Below are 18810 nucleotides of genomic sequence, written 5' to 3' on the forward strand. Positions count from 1 at the left end.
ACTTTTTACCGGAGCACTTTCTCCTGCTCGCGCTCCAGCCGGCTGGCCAGCAGTCTGTCGTCGTGGAGATGGCTCCGGTCCTCCCCGCGCTCCTCATCTATAATGGGTTCATGCACAGATAAAGACGTTTAGGAGCTGCATCCCTGGAGTGTTTCAACCCTGAACCCAAAACGAACACGCATCACAGAAAAGAACACAAACCGTGACAGAAGACAGACGGGACGGCCGAGGGAAGAGGAAGCAATAATGTGGCGAGAAGTGAAGAGACGAGCGAGGGTGTCAGCGGGGGGCAGGAAGGAAAGTTGGCGCTGGCTTTATAATGGTGACACTACACAGGACGTCAAAACAAGAGAGTGGACGGTGTGTGCACGCGTAGCGTACAAAGACACACGGCGTGACAGCGCTCACTCCGTGTGTCAACTTATCAGTTAATAGTCTCGTGCCACAGGAGACGTGTAAGCACACCCCTAATGTCTCTATGCAAACACACACACACACGCGCACGCTTTCTATGAAGGGCAACGGCAAAAGACAGGAGATGGAGGGTAGCAGCAAAAAGAAATGTAAGGAAAGCAGCAGCATTAAACCAAGCAGTCCAGAATAAACATGAGCATCTCCTCCTTGCCCCCTTTGCCGCGAACCCTGAAGGTCCCCCAAGCAGCAGAACGCTTTTATACAAGTGTGCTGAACCGCTCCAGAAGCGCGCGCTGCTGTGTGTGTGTGTGTGTGTGTGTGTGTGTGCGTTGCTCTGTAAAGGGACAAGGGACTTTAACAATCCCTGACATGTTTCGCAGGAAAGGTTTCAAGACTGTTACCAAGGTTACAGGGAGCCTGTCCCACATGCTATCCTCTCTGCATCAGTAAGCCAGCGATTAGCGCTGCACATCCCCTCTCTCTCTCTGGTTCTCCCTCAATCTCACACTCTTTCCACTTATTCCAGACCTGCCTCTCTCTTCCCGTCTATCAACCCATCAATCTACAGCCATCTCTTCGTTTTTAATCATTCGACTTTCCACCTTCTCCCTCCTGCTTTCCTCCACCATCCATCCATCCATCTATCCAATTGTGTTTTCTGCATTAATCCTGCACTGCTTCTTAAGAGCTCTTCTCAAGAGTGAGGGACTGACGCTACAACACCAATCACTCTGCTCTAGCAAGAAAATGAATAAACGCCCACAACATAGACACACAAGAGAGAGATCCATTGCTTAGCAACGCACCCATGGTCTTATTGTAATTCAAGGCTTGTTTGTAGCTTTTAGCAGCACTCTGTAATGACATGTTTAATGCAGAGAGGTTGGTGGGGTTGGGAGAGCTGAAGAAAAGAGTGGAGAAAGAGCAGGGGGCCTGAGGTGGGATAAGGAGGGAGTGACGCTACAAAGGCTTTCTCAGAGAGGAAGGAAGGGCGGGGAACGAGTGAGGCATTCAGCGCAATGAAGAGAGCAAGAGACGCAGAGCGGGGACGAGGGGCTGAGCTGTAAGAGGACAGAAAGAACACGGAGCCGAGGGAGGAACAAAAACGAGGGGACAGGCGGAGAGCTGGAGAGGGGCCACTGTAGCCGAATGACCTTGACGTACAAGAATGGGGCGCTGTATGGCAGGAATTGCTATGCAGCACAGAGAGCCGACAGACTCGCCAAAAGGAGCCTTTCAACAACATACAACCCACGACATAATTAGTAATTTGGGGAGAGAAAGGGGGGGGGGATTCTAAGTTGAGAATAAAGACCTCAAAGTCAATCAGGGCCCGAGGAAACATGTCTGATCCAAAAGAAAAGGAATCCCCCATCATTCATGGGAAACAAAATGAGGAGTCATTTGACTGAGAGGATCTGTATTCCCCGCACAGTCATTCTGGGAGACAGTTCAACGCAGAAGCAAATAGATTAAATATTTCAATTAAAAAAGCGCACACTTGATTTAGCCAGAAAAATTCAAATACAAAATGACTTGTGTGATTGAGTGAACGTCACCAAGGGCCTCAAACTTGTCTCCACTGAAAATGCAGACGGCAACAATCACAGCCCAACATACGGATTTGAGTGTTTTTTGGCACTTTACCTTTAATGGCCGATTGCAGCAGGTTCCTCTGAGTGTCCGAGGGGCCCCCGCTCGGTTTGCTGGTGCTCCCGCTGTCTCTCTGCCGGGCCACGGCCACAGCGATGCCCACCGGAGGGTGGCGCACCTCCCCCTCGCCCTCCCGGCCAAACGAGCGGGCGCTGTCCGGCCGCTCCTGCTCCCGCTTCAGCTGGGGAGGCACCCGCAACGCCGCACCAGCCGACACCCTGTCCCTCTCTCGCTCCCTCTCCCCCCTCTCTCGCTCCCTCTCCCCCCTCTCTCGCTCCCTCTCCCCCCTCTCCCGCTCCCTCTCTTTTTCCCGCTCCCTTTCTTTATCCCTCTCCCTTTCGGCATCCATCCCGACGTTGGCCAGACCCCCGAAGGGCCCTCGCCCGTCCGCGGCGTGCCTGGCGGACCCGGGACCCTCCGCAGCAAAGTTGCCGCTGTACTTAATCAGACTCTGCATGGCCGACACCTCGGTGGGATCCGACCCGGCGCCCCCCCCGCCTCGCTCTCCCGCCATTGCCCCTCCGGGTCGGTAGACGGCCGACGGGTCGAGGTAGCGTCTCTGACTGCCCTCCTCGCCTGCGCGCCCAATTGCGTGCTGGGAGGGGTGTGTCTGCGGGGAATGGCAGTGGGCAGAGTGTGCGTTGTTGCCGGGCCGGTGGGCGGCGTGGGGGGAGTGGGACATTTGTGTGCGTTTCGGCTGGCTGTGGGGAGAGGAGGAGAGAGTGTGCGCGTGTTGGGCTGCCAGGGCCGCCATGTGACTGGTGGCATAGTTGGCTAACGGGCTGATGGCGTTCCACTTAGGCTCCGCCCCTGCCCGCTCTATGCCCAATCGGATTGAGTGTTTGGAGGCGTCCCTGGTTTCCGGACTGAACCGTGATTGGTTGGAGGGATACGACGCGTCCTGGCCACGTTTAGCAATGGAGCCATTGGAACAGATCACAGAACCTTCCTCCCTTTGATTGCTTGAATCGCTGGACTGGGAGAGACCGGGATGCTCCATCGGGCTCCTGTCAGGGAACCTGTAGCTCTCCCTCTCCCGGTTTCTCTCCCGCTCCCGGTCGCTCTCCCGTTCCCGGTCCTTGTGTTTGTTGTCACGGGCCTGCGAGGCGATCTGGATGGGCCCGACCCGCTCGTCGTAAACCTCCACGGAAGGCACATACGTCGGTGCGCTGACCCGCTGCTCTCTCATCGACTCTCTGGGGGTGGACGGGTGAGGCGGGCCGGCGGCGGAGGGCTGAAGCGCCGGAGGGAGGGCGTAGGAGACGTGGAGGGTCCCGGCCGACGGGGCGCCGGCGTCATTCCTCCGCTGTCTGTCCGTGTGAGAGTTTGAGTTGGCGTTAGAGTTGTAGTTGTGGTGGGGTCGAGAGCCGCCCTCCTCCTCCCCCCGACCCCCGCGGTCCGTTTCTGCTCCATGAAACCTCCCTCCCCCGCCCGAGGGGAAGGAGTGCCGTGGGGGTGACGGCAGGGATCTGGGCTGCACAGCGGAGGGCTGTGGGTGTGGCTTCTGCTCGTGGGGGTGACGATGGAAGGGCCAGCGGTCTCTCTCCGTGTCCCGGTCCCGCTCGCGCTCCCGCTCGCCGCTCCTCGCTCTGCGCTCCTCCTCGCTCCTCCCGTCCTGCGTCAGGTCCACCACGCTGTGCGGCCTTGGCTCCTCTCTCGAACGCTCTCTCTCCCTTTCCCCCCGATAAGGGCGGTCCCTACCCCCGTCCCGGGATGTCCTCTGGGGCGGCGTGGAGCTGGACGGGGCGGGCGGAGGAGCCGATGCCATGTGGGGAGGCAGCTGGCTCAGTGAGGCTGGCAGGTAAAAGCCCTCTGAAAAAAGCATAAAGACACAAGAGTCTGAAAACATGCAGAATAAAACATGCAGGTAGTAACATAAACCAACGGAACACCTGCAACTGTCCAATACGGGACAAACTGTTGGGATGGGAAACCATCCAGACACCAACTTCCGCCCCTCGTCTCCGTGAGCGCTGCTGCTGACAGCGACTGACCTTTATGGGAGTCGTAGAGAGGGTGCTGGGAGAGCGGGGGAGGCTCCAGGTGCCCCAGGGACAGGTAAGGGTACAGGCTGCTGGGCAGAGCAGGGTAGGCTGAAGACACACAAACACACCACAGGTCATTACGCTGCAGTTTATACAAAACCTGAGAGTTATTTTCAGGCTCAGTCGGGTAAACATCTGGACATCGTTCCTGCGTTTTGTAATAAACCGAACATCGGTTCTTCTGGAGCAGCTCGGTCGACCTGCACAAAGTCCACTGACTTTGAACATTTCAGCAGTGAAACGTCTTTCTCCAATTTCACAAATGCAAGGGCTTCTATTGATGTGAATTAAATATCTTTGTTGTAGACTGTGGATAAAACGTGTGAAGATGGACAAGTTAAAATGTTTTATTTATACAAACGTGTGCGTTAGGGCTGGGCGGTGTACCGGTATGAATTTATCATATATCGTTCATACCGGTGTTTCACCATAACAACGGACGTTGCTGTTCGGCAGGCGGCAGAATTTATTTTTACACGTCATCACGGAGCGGCGCGCGGCTATAACTTTATAACACTATTTAACAGGGTGAAACACCTCGACACAATAGCTTGTGACACATAAACACTTTGTAACACTAATAATTGTACATTTATAAAAGTTACCCCGCCAAACTGCATGCTGGGTACAGCTCACAACAAGAAGTAACCTTATCTCTGGTGCTCCATGAAAACGCGGAAAAGAGCGATACAGGAGGAACAAGGAGAGACCAGAGATGCACCAACACAACTTGTGCCCAAGAAGAGGAGCTGTGTCTGTCTGGAGGGTTTTTGGTTTTGGAAAATTTGGAAAAGTTACGTTGGATCAGAAAACGATTTATTGCAAAGTCGAGCCTCTGGTGGCAACCCTAGCAGCCACAACAAGCTAACGCGCTAACTAGCTAACGAACTAACACGTCGGAGAGTTGCGAGCGAGTTGGCCAGCCAGTGGCAAACAGCTGTTTGCAGCCACAACAAGCTAACACGCTAACACAACAACAAGCCAACTCTGCTGTTCGGTTAGCTGGCGGTCCTTTTCGCAGCCACGTGATATACCGAGATACCGTCGGAATATTTCTAAATATATAAAACCGCGATATGGATTTTTGGCCACACCGCCCAGCCCTAGAGTGTGTGTGTGAGTGTGAGTGTGAGTGTGAGTGTGAGTGTGTGTGTGTGTGTGTGTGCATTTGGTGCTTTTTAATACTTTAGTGGTGTCGTTTGTGGGGCAGCTGCTGCTCTCAGAGACCAGATCTCGATATAGACAAAGCCTCGCTGCTGGTGCAGCGCTCTGTGTTTCTGTGCTAGCACCGAGCTGGCTGGAGTCACCACTTGAAAAAAAGAAAAAGAAAGCGACCGCCACCCAGAGAGGGCGAAACATTCCCTGTTCCCACACTGTGGCCACCCCATTACGGATCAAAGCCGCCGCCGTTCCAGCGTGAAGCGCCACCTCTCCGTTCTGAGGGGCAGAAATGGAGAAGCGGGAGGAGGCGGGTGGAGGGGGTGTCGGCGGCTGGCGGGAAGCACCGGGAGACGGAAATATAACGAGAACGACGTGACGGGAGGCATGGCGGGTAAGTTTCGTGCAGCTAACCGTGGTCTCTAACGGCCTTGACACGAGGTTCCTGCGCTCATGCGCCGCGTCGCAGGCGGATCAAAAGTTGGCCTCTTTTCTGCTGCCTAGAAATCGCTGCAGCTTTTAGGAACTCTGGCATCAAGACTCTCTCATAGTCCGTGACAGACTCGATTCTAAGGATTCTTCAGCTGGCAGGAGCTTTTAGCTTATTTATTCGCTCCTGAAACTTGAGCCTGAATCTTTAAGGCGAGTGTCAAAAGTCCTTTATCCCGCCCGCTTTGGCGGAATGTGAAGTCCACTAGGGCGTATCTTCAGGGGCTGAATCCAGAGCGGATTGACAGGTGATCAACGCTTTCAGTTTAATCATTGTCCATTCAATGTATTTACAATTTTTAATTTACTCTCAGCTAAAGATTTGTCCTTGTGAGTCCTCCATTCCTGCACTGGATTCAGTTCTGAGTCACTATGCATGTTATCCGGGTTTAAAGGAATAGTCACACATAGATTAGTTTAGCGTTTAGCTTAGCTTAGCTTAGCACAAAGACAACGGGAGAAACAGCTCGCCAGAATCTGTCTGAAGAGAACAAAATGCACCCATCAGCACCACCAAGATTCTTCCCACATTGTGTCCGGATGTTTTCCCACGATTTTTCACTTTTTCACTATTCCTGTGCAAAAAAAAGGAACTCTTACTAACAGTGATGTCTTCCCTGTTTTGTCCTTAACTAAGAGCCAGGTTGTGACACTACACAGTGTTGAAAGACATTTGCCATTTTAAGGAGGGTTAGGCGGCAGATTAAATGCAGCTTTGAGAACCAGCTATGGGTTCAAGTCGTACAAATCACATTGTCGTCCCCTTGAATCGTCCTTGAATACAAGACGAGTAGAGCGAGACCAAATCTGAAATAACTATTCACACACCATCTAGTTTGATGTGTTTGGGAAGCACCGACCCGATCGGTTTCACACGGGCCACGCGATCGGTTCCAAAATGAACCATAAATAGAATTCATTAGTCCGTCTCCAATTACATTGCCAAAATACACAGCGGGATAAGTTCCCTCAGACCCGGCCTTTAATGAGGAGACACAGGAGGGAACAGGAGTTCAATCGCTCAGTGAAAGAAGAGCACAGAGACCGGAGAGGACCAAACCCACAGGGACAAAGGAACACCTTTGTGTGTCTAAAAAGTGTTTCATGAGCCGGGTCAGGGGGGAGATGCTGTAGGGGAGTGGAAGAGCAGAGCCACAGACAAAGCAAAACCAAAAACAAGAGAGGAAGATGGATTACAGTGACCCATGACAGAGAGAGGGAGGCTTGTACATGTAGGACAGAGCCGGGAGCTGCAGAGAGACAGAAATGGAGCAGGACGCCACCGGCGTGAGCGATGAGGAGCAGGAGGACGAGCCTCCTGGGCCGGAGCACACGTGGAGAAATGTTGCAAAAAATGCGAGGCTCCTTTTTTGCATCCCACTCCTGCGCCGAGAGGGGCGGAGAGAAAAAGGTGAAGCGGAAATGTGTGTGGGAAGTGACCGGCGCTTTACCTTCATGAGCGTGTGATGCCCACAGCTGGGCCATCTGAAGACCGCCGGGGTTGGCCGATCTGTATGCGGGGTCAGAGGTCAAGGGGGAGTGGCCGGGGTAACCCGACAGGAAGGGACTGGAGCCTGCCGCGAAAGAATCGCCTGGAGAGAAGTAAAAAAATAAAAATAAAAAAAGAGAATGAAGGCCATCAGTCACCGTGGCAACCACAAGAACCAAACTAATGAATATTAACTGATGCATACAGTTCACGCTGCCACATGTCCCGTGTTTTTTGCGGGGTCTGGAGCACAATCGACGCATGCTGATGGTTTTATGCCGAAGCGCTCTGTTGCAATCACATTAGTGCTGAGCCAGCGTGCACTCTGCTACCACACGACAGACCGCAGACGGACTGCGCTGTGAAGGCGGGGAGAGTTCATGGAACAGACGACTGAAAACCACAGTCACACCTCAGTCCCTGTGTGTGTGTGTGTGTGTGTGGTTTCACCGTCGCAGCACTTTCATTCAACTGACAACATTCTCTTTTTTTTGTGCCTCCAATAAAACAAATCTATTTGATTCTAAAGTTCCTTGAATAAAGTGGACACCTTCAATGTTCTCGTCAAATCACACAATTTGTAAGGTTTTCTTTCTACAAAACTGTTTCTACTTGAATGAAACACACTCTTTAAATCGATCAACATTTTAGACGTTTGTCCACGATTCAGACGCATAGCGTTCCCCTTTGTCAACCTTAAGGGAGAAATTGATATTTGTTTACTATTCAGCAGCAGGCCTGTTCAAAGGGTTTTTAGTGATCCACGAGGCTCCGTCCAGAACATTTAAAGAAGCATTCGGACCCAGATAGCGTAGAAACCAGGCTCCTTCTGCACACAGTGACGTGTGTATAGATATGCTGCATGTCGGCATGGCGACGTCCCACTCCACCATTAAAACCACTTCCATCCCTGCGTTATCGACACTCAGTCAATCCTCACACAAACTTGTATATCGTCGCATGATACCGTTATCGGTAGTTTTTGTCAGACTCCGCCCCCGTCGGTGGTGAGCACTAGTGGACCTTTGACCTCCTCCCCGAACCCTCCAACCAACCTATTACCAAACACCCTGCACACCCATTACCCTGATAGGCCTCGGCGTGTGTGCAGGTCGGTTGCATGTGTGCGCACGCGCAGCTTTACAATTAATCACAAAATGGGACACACGGTGCAGCTCCTGAAAAATCAAGAATATTTTGCCTCAGCCTTCCATCACACACCATTTATTTTTCTGCGTGCATAAATCTTGATTATTTGGCCGTTCGTGTCCTTGTTTTGGAGATGTAATTCTTTGCTTGCTGTGCTAAAAAACACTTTTGAAGACACAACTGGGACGTCTGTCCACACGTCTCGTTGTGAGCAGTTTATTGTTAAGTGACACTTTTGCAGTGGACGCCCTTTGAGTCAGAGGCCCTGCAGGAGCTTCAGGCACGCACACGTGAACCGCTTAAACAGCTTAAACAGCTGCACTGCGATGAAGTTTTACCTTCAAAACCTCCAGTCTTTGTGTGTTGTCTAATGATACAATCTAATATTCATTGTATCAGGAGGCACAACACACACACACACACACACACACACACACACACAGGAAATTAAACTACTCTGCCCTGTTCACCCGAACACGCCTGCTTCCAAAAACAATCACCCATTTTCCCCATTTGGTGACTTACTGCAGCTAAAAGATGAATAACTCTTTTACACATTGAATATTTCTTTTAGTTGCGTGCGTGTTTTAATGCTACAGCAAACATATTTAGCAACCGCCTGGTGAGTCGAGTTGCAAAACAAACAAGTCCATCAGTAATTAGTCGTCCTCCCCCGTCATGAGCAACGGCGCCGTGCGGTCGTTCCGCTCCTCCTTCGTTGCTCCCCGCTGAAACGCACTCGCTGACAGAAACATTGCAGATGTGACCCCCGGGGTGCCGAAGCGTTTTTGATTAACGGTGCGTTACGGCGGTGGAAGTGTTTTAATGGGAAGAGCAGCTGCAGACGTTTGGTTCACTCTACCAGCAACTTAACGCAGCTCTGGTTTAGCGCTAGCATAGCAAACAGGCGGGCCGTTACCATGGAGACGGACACAAACGCTGGATCACACGCAGGTTTTTGGCTCCTGTCAATCGCACCACATGAGACGGCAATTTTAAAATCACCATAAAATAATTCTATAGAGAGGCTGTTTCAGAAGCGCAAATATTGGTAAAAATTATAAATCGCTTCAAAACATTATTCAATTCTATAGAAAATGTGATATTACTTTCAAACGTCAGTGACAACTTATCAAAATAAACTCTGTTAAGAATATTAAAGTGAACAGAGTGAAACACGTGAGGTAAATCACGGCTCAACTGAAGACACTCTGAGGCTTTTCTCTGTAATTCGATAACGTGTCTTCAGATGTGACCGAACCCATTTCCACCGCCGCCTTCCCATCATTCCCTCACGATACGAACCAAACACGCAGCTCCAGCCGACTAATTGATACCTGGTGTGTGTCTGTGTGTCGACACGTAGACCCCCCCCACCCCCCCTCAATGAACACACAGCGAGCATTCCCAACCACCACCTGTCAAGCCTGCTAGGGGGGATGTCAGCCGCTTCAGATTCCTTCACACGCCACACACACACACACACACACACACACACACGTTACTCTCCGCGCCACTTATTAAGGGGGAAAAATACAATCCCAAATTCCCTCTCTCCCTTTGCTGAACAGTGGGAGGGGAGGAGGAGGAGGGAGGAGAGGGAGGGTTAGAACGAGGAAAAACATTTGCTCTCCTCGTTCCAGAAACAACATCCAAATGGTAGCTGAGAGGGAAATGTTTCGTTAAATGACTCTTTCATTGCCTCCCCCTCTCTCCCTTCACACACACACACACACACACACACACACACACACAACAATCAGTTGGCCATATTGGGATTAGCAAGTTGCCAAGAAACACGCTCTCCAACTCCCAACACGTTCTCGATCCTCCATTTTCAGCTCCTCCGTAGCAGCGAGCAGAAGGCCTGCAGGTGATCAACTCCAGCAGAGACGCACATCCGATGAGCTCAAACGCACAACCGCCCACGCGGTGGAAATCAGCGGAATCAAACTCCAACGCAGGAGTCTTGATCGCAAATCGATGCGCAGAAAACCTACCGGAATCCGAAAAGGACGATACGATGAAGGAAACATCTCAGACACACACACACACACACACACACACACACACACACAGTATAACAGCGTGTGTGTGTACATCTGCTATCCATCAGTGGTACTCAGAGCGGGGTTAGCTAGGGGGGAAATCTCTATTATTGATCTCTGGTTTTTCTCCTCGCTAGAAAAACATTAAAACTGTAAACCTCTGCTGGCCGCGCACCTCGTAACATGAATCCTGGCAGGAAAGCACAAAATGAGGTCTGCACACAATTACACACATGAGGGGCGTGCAGGATTGCACATGTCTGTGTCATGTTGCTATGGGAAGTTTATTTCTGACTCCGTATACATGTTGAGTTGTGAGTGAACTGGTCTCGTTCGTAGGACACTACAGTCGGCTGGAATCCTAAAATAAAGCACCGGCTCACCGGCGGCTGTTTTAACGATCACTTCCTGCACCGACGGGCTGAAATCACAGCCAGCCTCTCGTAGTGGTTAAAGCACAGGTGTTAACAAAGGCCCCGTTGTGCAGCGGGGACAACGTGCTCAACACGAGGACCTAAATGAGCATCCACACACAGCAGCATGCCGCACAAAGGCCAGTGGATTCACCCCCACCAGACACACAACGTTCTGCTTCTCTTCTTCTTGCAACTCAAACGTTGTTCTGACAGTTGAATGAAAAACACACCTGCGTGTGTGTGTTTGAGACGTGTGGCTGCACAGAGATCTCCTGTGAAGACGGCAGGTGTTTTGTGTTTTTTTTACACACTCCTCGTGCCAAAACGCAGACGCACACGCACAACTATGCACAGAACGCACGGTTGCAAACGCACATTGATCCATCTACACGACATTTATCATGAACTAAAGGGGCACACTGACTGACAGACAATCATCTGATCCCTTTTTTTAAAAGTCCTGAATGTTATCGGGGACATTTGTCCCCCTTCGATCAGATTGAAGATGAATCCGGCGATATCGACGCAGACTGAAAAAAACAAAAACCAAGCGATGGCGGCGCGACTCTTTCATTCAATTTCTACAGACAAATGTATCGGCCAATCTCTCAGCCGCATGTTGTGTGCGCGTCGAGCACACGCGGCCCTCACCGTGTGGGTGGCGTCGCGGCCCTTTGTGAACCTGAGCCGCGTGTGCAGGGAGGACCGTAAGGGGACGAGTCGAGACTCCACAGGCGGACAGACGCAACGCAGCGTGTGACCTTTGTGTGTTGCAGGCTGCTGTTTGCGTTGAAGGGGGAGGGCTCAGAGAGTGACTTGGCGAACGCTTTGAGTAGTTCGACGTGCCGCGGCACGCTCGTTTTCTCACAAGCGCACACACAACCGGCCTATCGCCCTTTGGTTTGGCAACACTGTGTGTGTGTGTGCGTGCGTTTGTTTGTCTCCGACAGGTTTATTGTGGCGAGGCAGCAGAGCCTTGTGGCTTCTCTTAAGGGGGCTGTTTTCTCTCCTGAAGGATTCAATTAATCTGAGAGTGGACATGTCTTGTCCCCCCCCCCACACACACACACACACAAAACATATGTGGGGGGTCTGTCCTTAAACACAGACTCCCCACATTCATTTTAACGTAAACGGACGCACTAAACCAAGACAAATCGGTGTTGGCCAAGAAGACCCTGCGAGCTGTGTGAGTTATGTTTACACCAGCGCCCATGTGTGAGAAAGAGGGAGAGACACTCCAAGTGCTTCCACATTTATCCAACCCTGCACGACGTGTTGTGGTCGAGATAAATCGCTTCCTTTCTCTCTGCCGAGCGTCCCGGGGGGGAAACCCCAGCTCTAACTGCACTGAGCACAATCACATGCTGCCATTCCCATCCTCTCTCACACACACACACACACACACACACACACACACACACACACACAACGACAAGATCAGCTCTTCTCGCTTGAAAGCCAAACCGTGCTCTCCACCGTAGTGATTGTGCCCACTTTAATTCTCCTTCTCCATTTGTCTTGAGGTGTTTTCATCTCCATTTATTGACTTACTCTCTCTGCACTCTGCGTCGCACTCCCATGCTACTCCCTGTAGTGTGTGTGTGTGTGTGTGCAGGTGTGCGTGTACACAGAGGGAAAGAGATGAGACGGAAAGTTGCAGGTTCAGACGAGTTACTGCTGAGGTTTTTGCCGATGGCCGTCACCGCCCTGAAGGACATATTTGCCTCATTAAAGCTGCGTTTGTTCCACAGCGTACTCCAGAACGCGTAAGGTCATTCGCCATAGTTTCCGTAATCGTCGACATCAGCAGCAGGTTTCGACGACACAGGAGATAAATTCCAGTGTGCTGTGCAGGCTCGCTTCTGCAGTTTGTGCTTTCTTTGCGATGCCTGTGATCAACTGATGACCTACTGGAACGATGTGAAACTAAATGTAGCGACTAGAAACATAGCTCAAAATGAACATCCTTTATAAGAGCAAATACTTATTTTGCAGCTCTATGGTCTCTCTTTACCACGGGAGGCCGGAGTGCTCGTTGGGGGGACGCGGCGGCTCGCCGCTCCATCGGCTGTGACGTCTCAGCGATGCCGCTTCAGACGCCTGGTTTATTAGCGCGTGTCGTAAACACACGTCGGCCATCACGTAAAGCACCAAATTCAGATGGAAGGCAGAAAGTGAAGAATGCATCGACACCGCGCAAACTGGTGGTGGAGGAAAGTGGATACATGCCCAGCGTGGAGAAGATCAACGTTACAAACGACCTCCAACGCCCCCTCCACGGCTACTCGGCGTGCAGCGGGATGCACCACCTCAGAGCAACAGTCGTGCAGTTTTATTTGTATCCAGGTAGCGAGCATCGCTGAACCAACTCGCTTTCTCACTGGAAACTGAAAAAGGGGAGAAGGTCACAGCGATTTCATAGGTTGGAGCAGCCGCTAACACAAGGCCTCATCGCTGCAGTATTGAACCCGCCTGCATACGGAGGTCCTGCCGACGTGTGAAGCATGAAGTACATTGGCCACGTTGTCACCGGTCCGGCTGGTCAGCAGCACTTCTCCTGCTCCAAGCGCACAGGGGGGAAGCCGCTGATAACAGGGGGTGAAGTGCTCCCCACAAACTGATCAGAAGAGCAACCGAGTGGTCACCAGCAGATGACCAAGCCAGGGGTTCGGGGGGGGGGGGGGGGAGAACCGATCTGTGGGAGGTGAAACGCTGGCTTCGTCCTCGATGCACTCCCTCTGCGATAAAATAATCTCAACAGTGATAGTAGAGTCTCTCCAGCGCCGTCACATTTCAGCAGTTCCTACCTCAGAGGGAGGGAGGAGGCCAGATGGCCTCAATCTGCTGGTGGTGTGTGGGGGGGGGGGGGGGTTGGGGGGCCAGCAGATCTCCTCTAGACAGAGGACCATTTACAGCCATTTCCCATCTATAAACAGTGACAGACCCCATCGTGTTTAGATGGGAAAAAAATACTGCTGCAGGTATTTGGTGGAAGAGAATTAGGCCTTTACGGAGCGTTGGAGCAGCATGATTGTTAATAAACGCTTCACACTGCATTTACAACTGCACCCGCGCACGTCACCCTTCAGTCGGGGAAATAAAAGGAGACGCTATACTTCGTTAAGTCAGGTGGAAATCCCGTTAAAACCAAACTGAAAACAGACAACAAGGGAGGATCCTGGGAAATATGGGCTGCGTTAGGCAGCAATAAACACTCCGCCCCGCCATCAGGAGGTCAGCCAAACACAACAGAGCAAAACAAGCGTACTCGGTTCCACGAAAGGCTTGTAAACAGAGACAGTAGCGGAGTGACCTTGGCTCCTCTGGTTGCACGCCAGTTCTTCGAGCTCCACATTCTCGGCATTTAATTAAAAACAGGAACATTATGAACGGTGGCGATTGCCGGGTGATTGTCGCGTGGCCGCGAGGCGCTGGCGCAGGCCTGGGACCGAGCTCTCCGCCGGGTTCGGCTAATGCAACGTGCAGGGATTTGAGAGGGAGGAGTGAAGCTAAGCGACCCGCGTCGCACAGCGCCGCGTTTCAGTGGGCGAAGGCTTGAGAGCGTGCGGCGTCGAGATGAGAGTCGGAGGGCGAGAAGGTCGGCGTGTGGGCAGAATAAAACGGATGCCGTTCTAAAGGAGTGTTTCAAAAACCGGCAATATGGGATTGGAACAGCGGTCGGGTCAATTACTCTTCACGCACCCACCGAGCAGGTCTGTGCAAACGCACACCGCAAGCACTTCAGTCACACAACTGATCATCTCGCCTGGAAATATTAAAGAGGTTGTTCGCAAGCTCCAAAAAGTAAAAAATGAACTTCTCTTTGCCACGGTGCACACATCAATCATCCCGACACTCCGAGTTGATTTCTTCTTCGCTCTGCCCTTTAGCACCTCACACACCAGGTGACAAGGAGCGCATCAGCTGAAGCGACGAGGGGAACGCGACCAAACTGGCGTATCGTCGTCCCCGTGGGTTCACCTCTGAAAGGGAACCAGAGGAACTGTAATCGCATCCGTCTGCCTGCCTCGTGACTTCAGGGGGGTGGAAGTAACTCGATGAGAGCATTTGTCAGACTTTCCAAAAGACACCGCGCACACAGACACACACATGGATGACAGCGCTCTGACTTTCCCTTTGACTGACCACAAAGCGACGTATGCAAACACGCAGCGGTATCTGTACGGTTTCCCCTGCATGTGGTCATTTCAAGGCTTTCATTACTAATAGCAGGATCGGGCATCGCTCCGCTCGCAGGGAAAGTAAAGAGGAAATCACCAGCTCAGCAGGGAACAACAACACACTGCAGATCATCTACTGACGGAGACAAACACACACGTAAACAAACACATGGAGGGTTTGCTGCCCGACCACATCAAACCCGTCCGGTTTGAACCCAACGTGTGATTCATTTATGTGAGCACAGCACATACAAGACATCCCCCCCCCCCCTTACAAAGATTCCCCAGTGTGCTTAGAGCAGCATCGAGGGTCTCAAACACACACACACACACACACACACACACACACACACACACACACACACACACACACACACACACACACACACACACAAATGGTTCGCATGCTGGTATAAGCAACATCAGCCATTTGCCAAATGTTCCAGCAGAGTGGCTTATTACTGCAAAAACTGAAGACTGAAGCACAGCCATTTTACCTCTGACACACAGGGTGCAGGTGGTCTGTCACTGAGGTTACAACCCCCCCCCCACACACACACACACACACACACACACACACACAACCGCGCATATGTATATATATATATATATTACACACACACACACACACACACACACACACACACACACACACACACACACACACACACACACACACACACACACACCCCCCAAGACCGTTGCACCCTGACCCGCATGCTGCTGCAACAACACCCGCAGCACAACAGGCGGCCGCTGTTGGCGCGTCGGTCATCGCGCACAACAGTGAGCGCGATGTCATACTTTCACATCTGAAACTTGTCACAGCTTTGCAACAGCCACACCTCCTTATGAAACCTAACCAAGTGGGGGGGGGGGGCATTTTCCACAGAAGACCGTAGCTGCATCCAAGAAATGACCGCACCAACGCTGCGTATTTGTTTGCACATATATATATAAATATATAAATGGTGTTTTTTTGCGCTGCGTTATTTTAAGTTAATCATAGTCACATTGCAGGGAGCGGAGCGGTCGGACGCCGTTTACTTACTGTGGTGTGGATGTAGGTTAATGGGCGATGGCAGGAATTTTCCGGAGTGGAGGGGCGGCGCGTGGCCGTGGCCGGGCGAGGGAGGCATCCTCCCGGCCGCGGCTGCCGCTCCGAGTCGGGGAGACTCCATCGTGAGCCCCGGCAGCAACGGCGGCGGTACGTGGACGGATCGGGGAGGTCCAAAATCTCTGCCATCCATTATCCACAGTGGGGAAAGTTGTGAAAAGAAATAGTCCGTCTGGAGAGGCCCCTTATTCTGTAAAAGACGAATTTTTTGGGGGGCGCTACGATACTGTCTTTAGTTCCCCTGGCGATTCGGGCTTCTTTTCAGCCATCCCGCCGACCTACGAAAATACAACAAGAAAACATTCGCTTGACACACGATCTGACGCACACTGATCACACTGTTATTTTGGGGGGGGGGGTTCTCCTCTTTGCGGCGGGCGGTCAGTGCGCGATGACGCAGTTCGGAAAAGCGCTCGAGAAGCTGAACGAGCTGGACGCGCTGCTCGACGGCACAAGGTCTCCTTCCAACTCCAACTTCCACCAGCAAGACGACGATCTCGCGTAATGTCAGCGAGCGCCGCAGCGGCAGCAGCAGCGGCGGCGCTCCTCCACCCGCCTCCACCGAGCAGACAGCTCCGCTCCCCGGGAAAACAAGCACCAGGAGCGGCGGCGGCGGCGGCCAGCCGCGCTGCCCCGGCCGTGGAAACCACACGCAGACCCCGCGAGGGGAAAAGAAGAAAAAAACACACACGGACGCTAACAAACCTGTTCGGTCCTCTTTTTCGTTTGTTTTAGTTCTGTTATTGCTACGATTGTGCAGCTGTTTCCCAGCGGCTCGCCCTGTAAGTCAATACGCCATAAATACTGGAGGCGCATCAAATATACATTTCAAACGGGTTAAAAATAAATGCGGGTTGCCAGAGTCTGCCGCGCTGATCGGCGGGGTTTTGTTGCCCGCGTATTGCGGCCGCGGTCCGGGCGGCTGCGCCTTCTGGACGCGGGTGCTGCTCCAGCGGGAGAGATCAACGAGCCCGACCCGTAAACACGGTCGGTCCACTGGCGTCCTCGTTCCGTATCAAAGCTCCAGCACCGGAGCTCCAGCTGGTGTTAAGATATAATAATGCGATTCACATGATGGATGCGCGGCCATTCGGATTAATCGGCTCGCGTCTCGAATCTTTGGTTTAAAAAAAAAATAAAAATAGGAATTTTAATAATTTTGCTAAACTGCCGACAAAGGACAGTCTCCGCGGACATGCGTATGCGATACATTAAAAAACACACAAATAGAATAAAAGTGACTTTAAGCAGAACAACAACAAGCATTTGCGACTTTACCCGAAAGCTGCGAGGAGAATCGGGGGGTTCGCGTGTATTTTTTGTGCATTTTGCAGAATAATAATAAAATATAATAACCCAAACTATGTGACCAATGTGTATTTAAGTATGAAAAAACAACAACAGCGAGGCGAAAGTCCAGTTGAACCTTCAAAAGGCTGCAAGCAAACAACCCAGCGAGGACTCGTGATATGCGGGCGGGATCGGAAGGACGGTTCAGAGATCACCATAAACCTGCTTTTACCCGGAGACAAACGCACCAGACGGGACACGAATGTCTCCTCGGAGCCCCCCAGGAACACGCACGGACAGACGGGGGGGGGGGTCGGAGGCTCCTCTGGTCCGCCGCGGTCGTGCGCGCGGAGCAGCGCTTCAGCCACGTTTCAAACTTTTTCACGGTTCCTTTTCGCGACACGCAAAACTTTCTCGGCGGAAACGTCTCGAAAGTCGCACCGACCCGAAAAAAAAAACAGCCCCCTAAAAAAAATCCCAAATGCCGTGTGGAGGAAATTATAAAAAGAAGAAGAAACACAGACCCTCCGCGCCCTTTTCGCTCACATTTACAGACCAAATTAGGGTTTGAAACACGCAGAACTCGGGACACTTTAGCTGGAGGAACCAAAAAAAAAAATGCCAAGCGCTTACTTGAATGTGGAAAGTCCGGCGAAAGGAGCTAAAAAAACGTCCAGGTTGCTGGGAGAACTGGAGTAGTCCATTACAGGCTCGTACGAAGGTAAACTGGGGGATAACTGTGTGTGTTGGGAGGAGGGGAGGGAGGGGGGGGGGCGATAGACCCTGACGCGTCCGTAAACTCCTCAGCAATGAAACACAGCATTGTTTTTGCAAGCCCCGCCCATCTCCCTCGCCACCACCCAACCGCGGGACAGCCCCCCGTGCGTTGTGCAAACCTCCTGTCTGATTGGCTGTGCGAGGTGTCAATCAAATCCCCAGGGTCAAAAAAAAAGAAAGAAAGAAAAACACCCCCTGGCCGCTGGCCAGCAGTATAAAAGCAATTATGGAGCAAGGAGGTTGAGCCGTTTCAAGGTCCCCTCTCCTACAAGACCGACTGATCAGAACAAGCACTGGGTTTCTGTTTTTCTTTTTGGAGGTGGGGGTTAGTTCACCCCCCCACCCCCACCACCATCACCACCACAACCACCACCACCACACACACACATTTTCATGCTAATTATAATAGACGCTAGAAGATTGGCAATCTGAAAGCCCGGGTACATTGTTACCCTGAAACGTATCGTAAGCGTTTTGCATGTAGTGTGAGAGGCAGTTTACTTCAACTCACTCGGAAGCAGCACTGCCGCATTCGTTTTATTACCGCCCCGTTTCACCTCTGCTCTCCTCCAAAAGAAAAC

At 51.9% G+C, this 18810-nt stretch overlaps 1 protein-coding gene across 3 annotated transcripts in view; it reads right to left on the bottom strand.

Annotated features, from left to right (window-relative positions):
* tnrc18 (trinucleotide repeat containing 18) overlaps positions 1–18270 on the bottom strand; it is a 40222-nt gene extending 21952 nt beyond the window's left edge. For all 3 annotated transcript variants that reach the window (XM_078084689.1, XM_078084687.1, XM_040191598.2), the window contains exons 1-6: positions 18086–18270; positions 16097–16440; positions 7211–7351; positions 4062–4160; positions 2062–3879; positions 10–97 (exon numbers count right to left, since the gene is read on the bottom strand). In XM_078084689.1, coding sequence (XP_077940815.1) covers positions 10–97; positions 2062–3879; positions 4062–4160; positions 7211–7351; positions 16097–16295 — 2345 coding nt within the window. In that variant the 5' untranslated portion in view covers positions 16296–16440; positions 18086–18270. The remainder of the gene's footprint in view (positions 1–9; positions 98–2061; positions 3880–4061; positions 4161–7210; positions 7352–16096; positions 16441–18085) is intronic.
* Between the last annotated feature and the right edge of the window lie 540 nt (positions 18271–18810).

This window comes from Gasterosteus aculeatus, chromosome 11 (genome assembly GCF_964276395.1).
Source record: "Gasterosteus aculeatus chromosome 11, fGasAcu3.hap1.1, whole genome shotgun sequence".
Classification (NCBI taxonomy): domain Eukaryota; kingdom Metazoa; phylum Chordata; class Actinopteri; order Perciformes; family Gasterosteidae; genus Gasterosteus; species Gasterosteus aculeatus.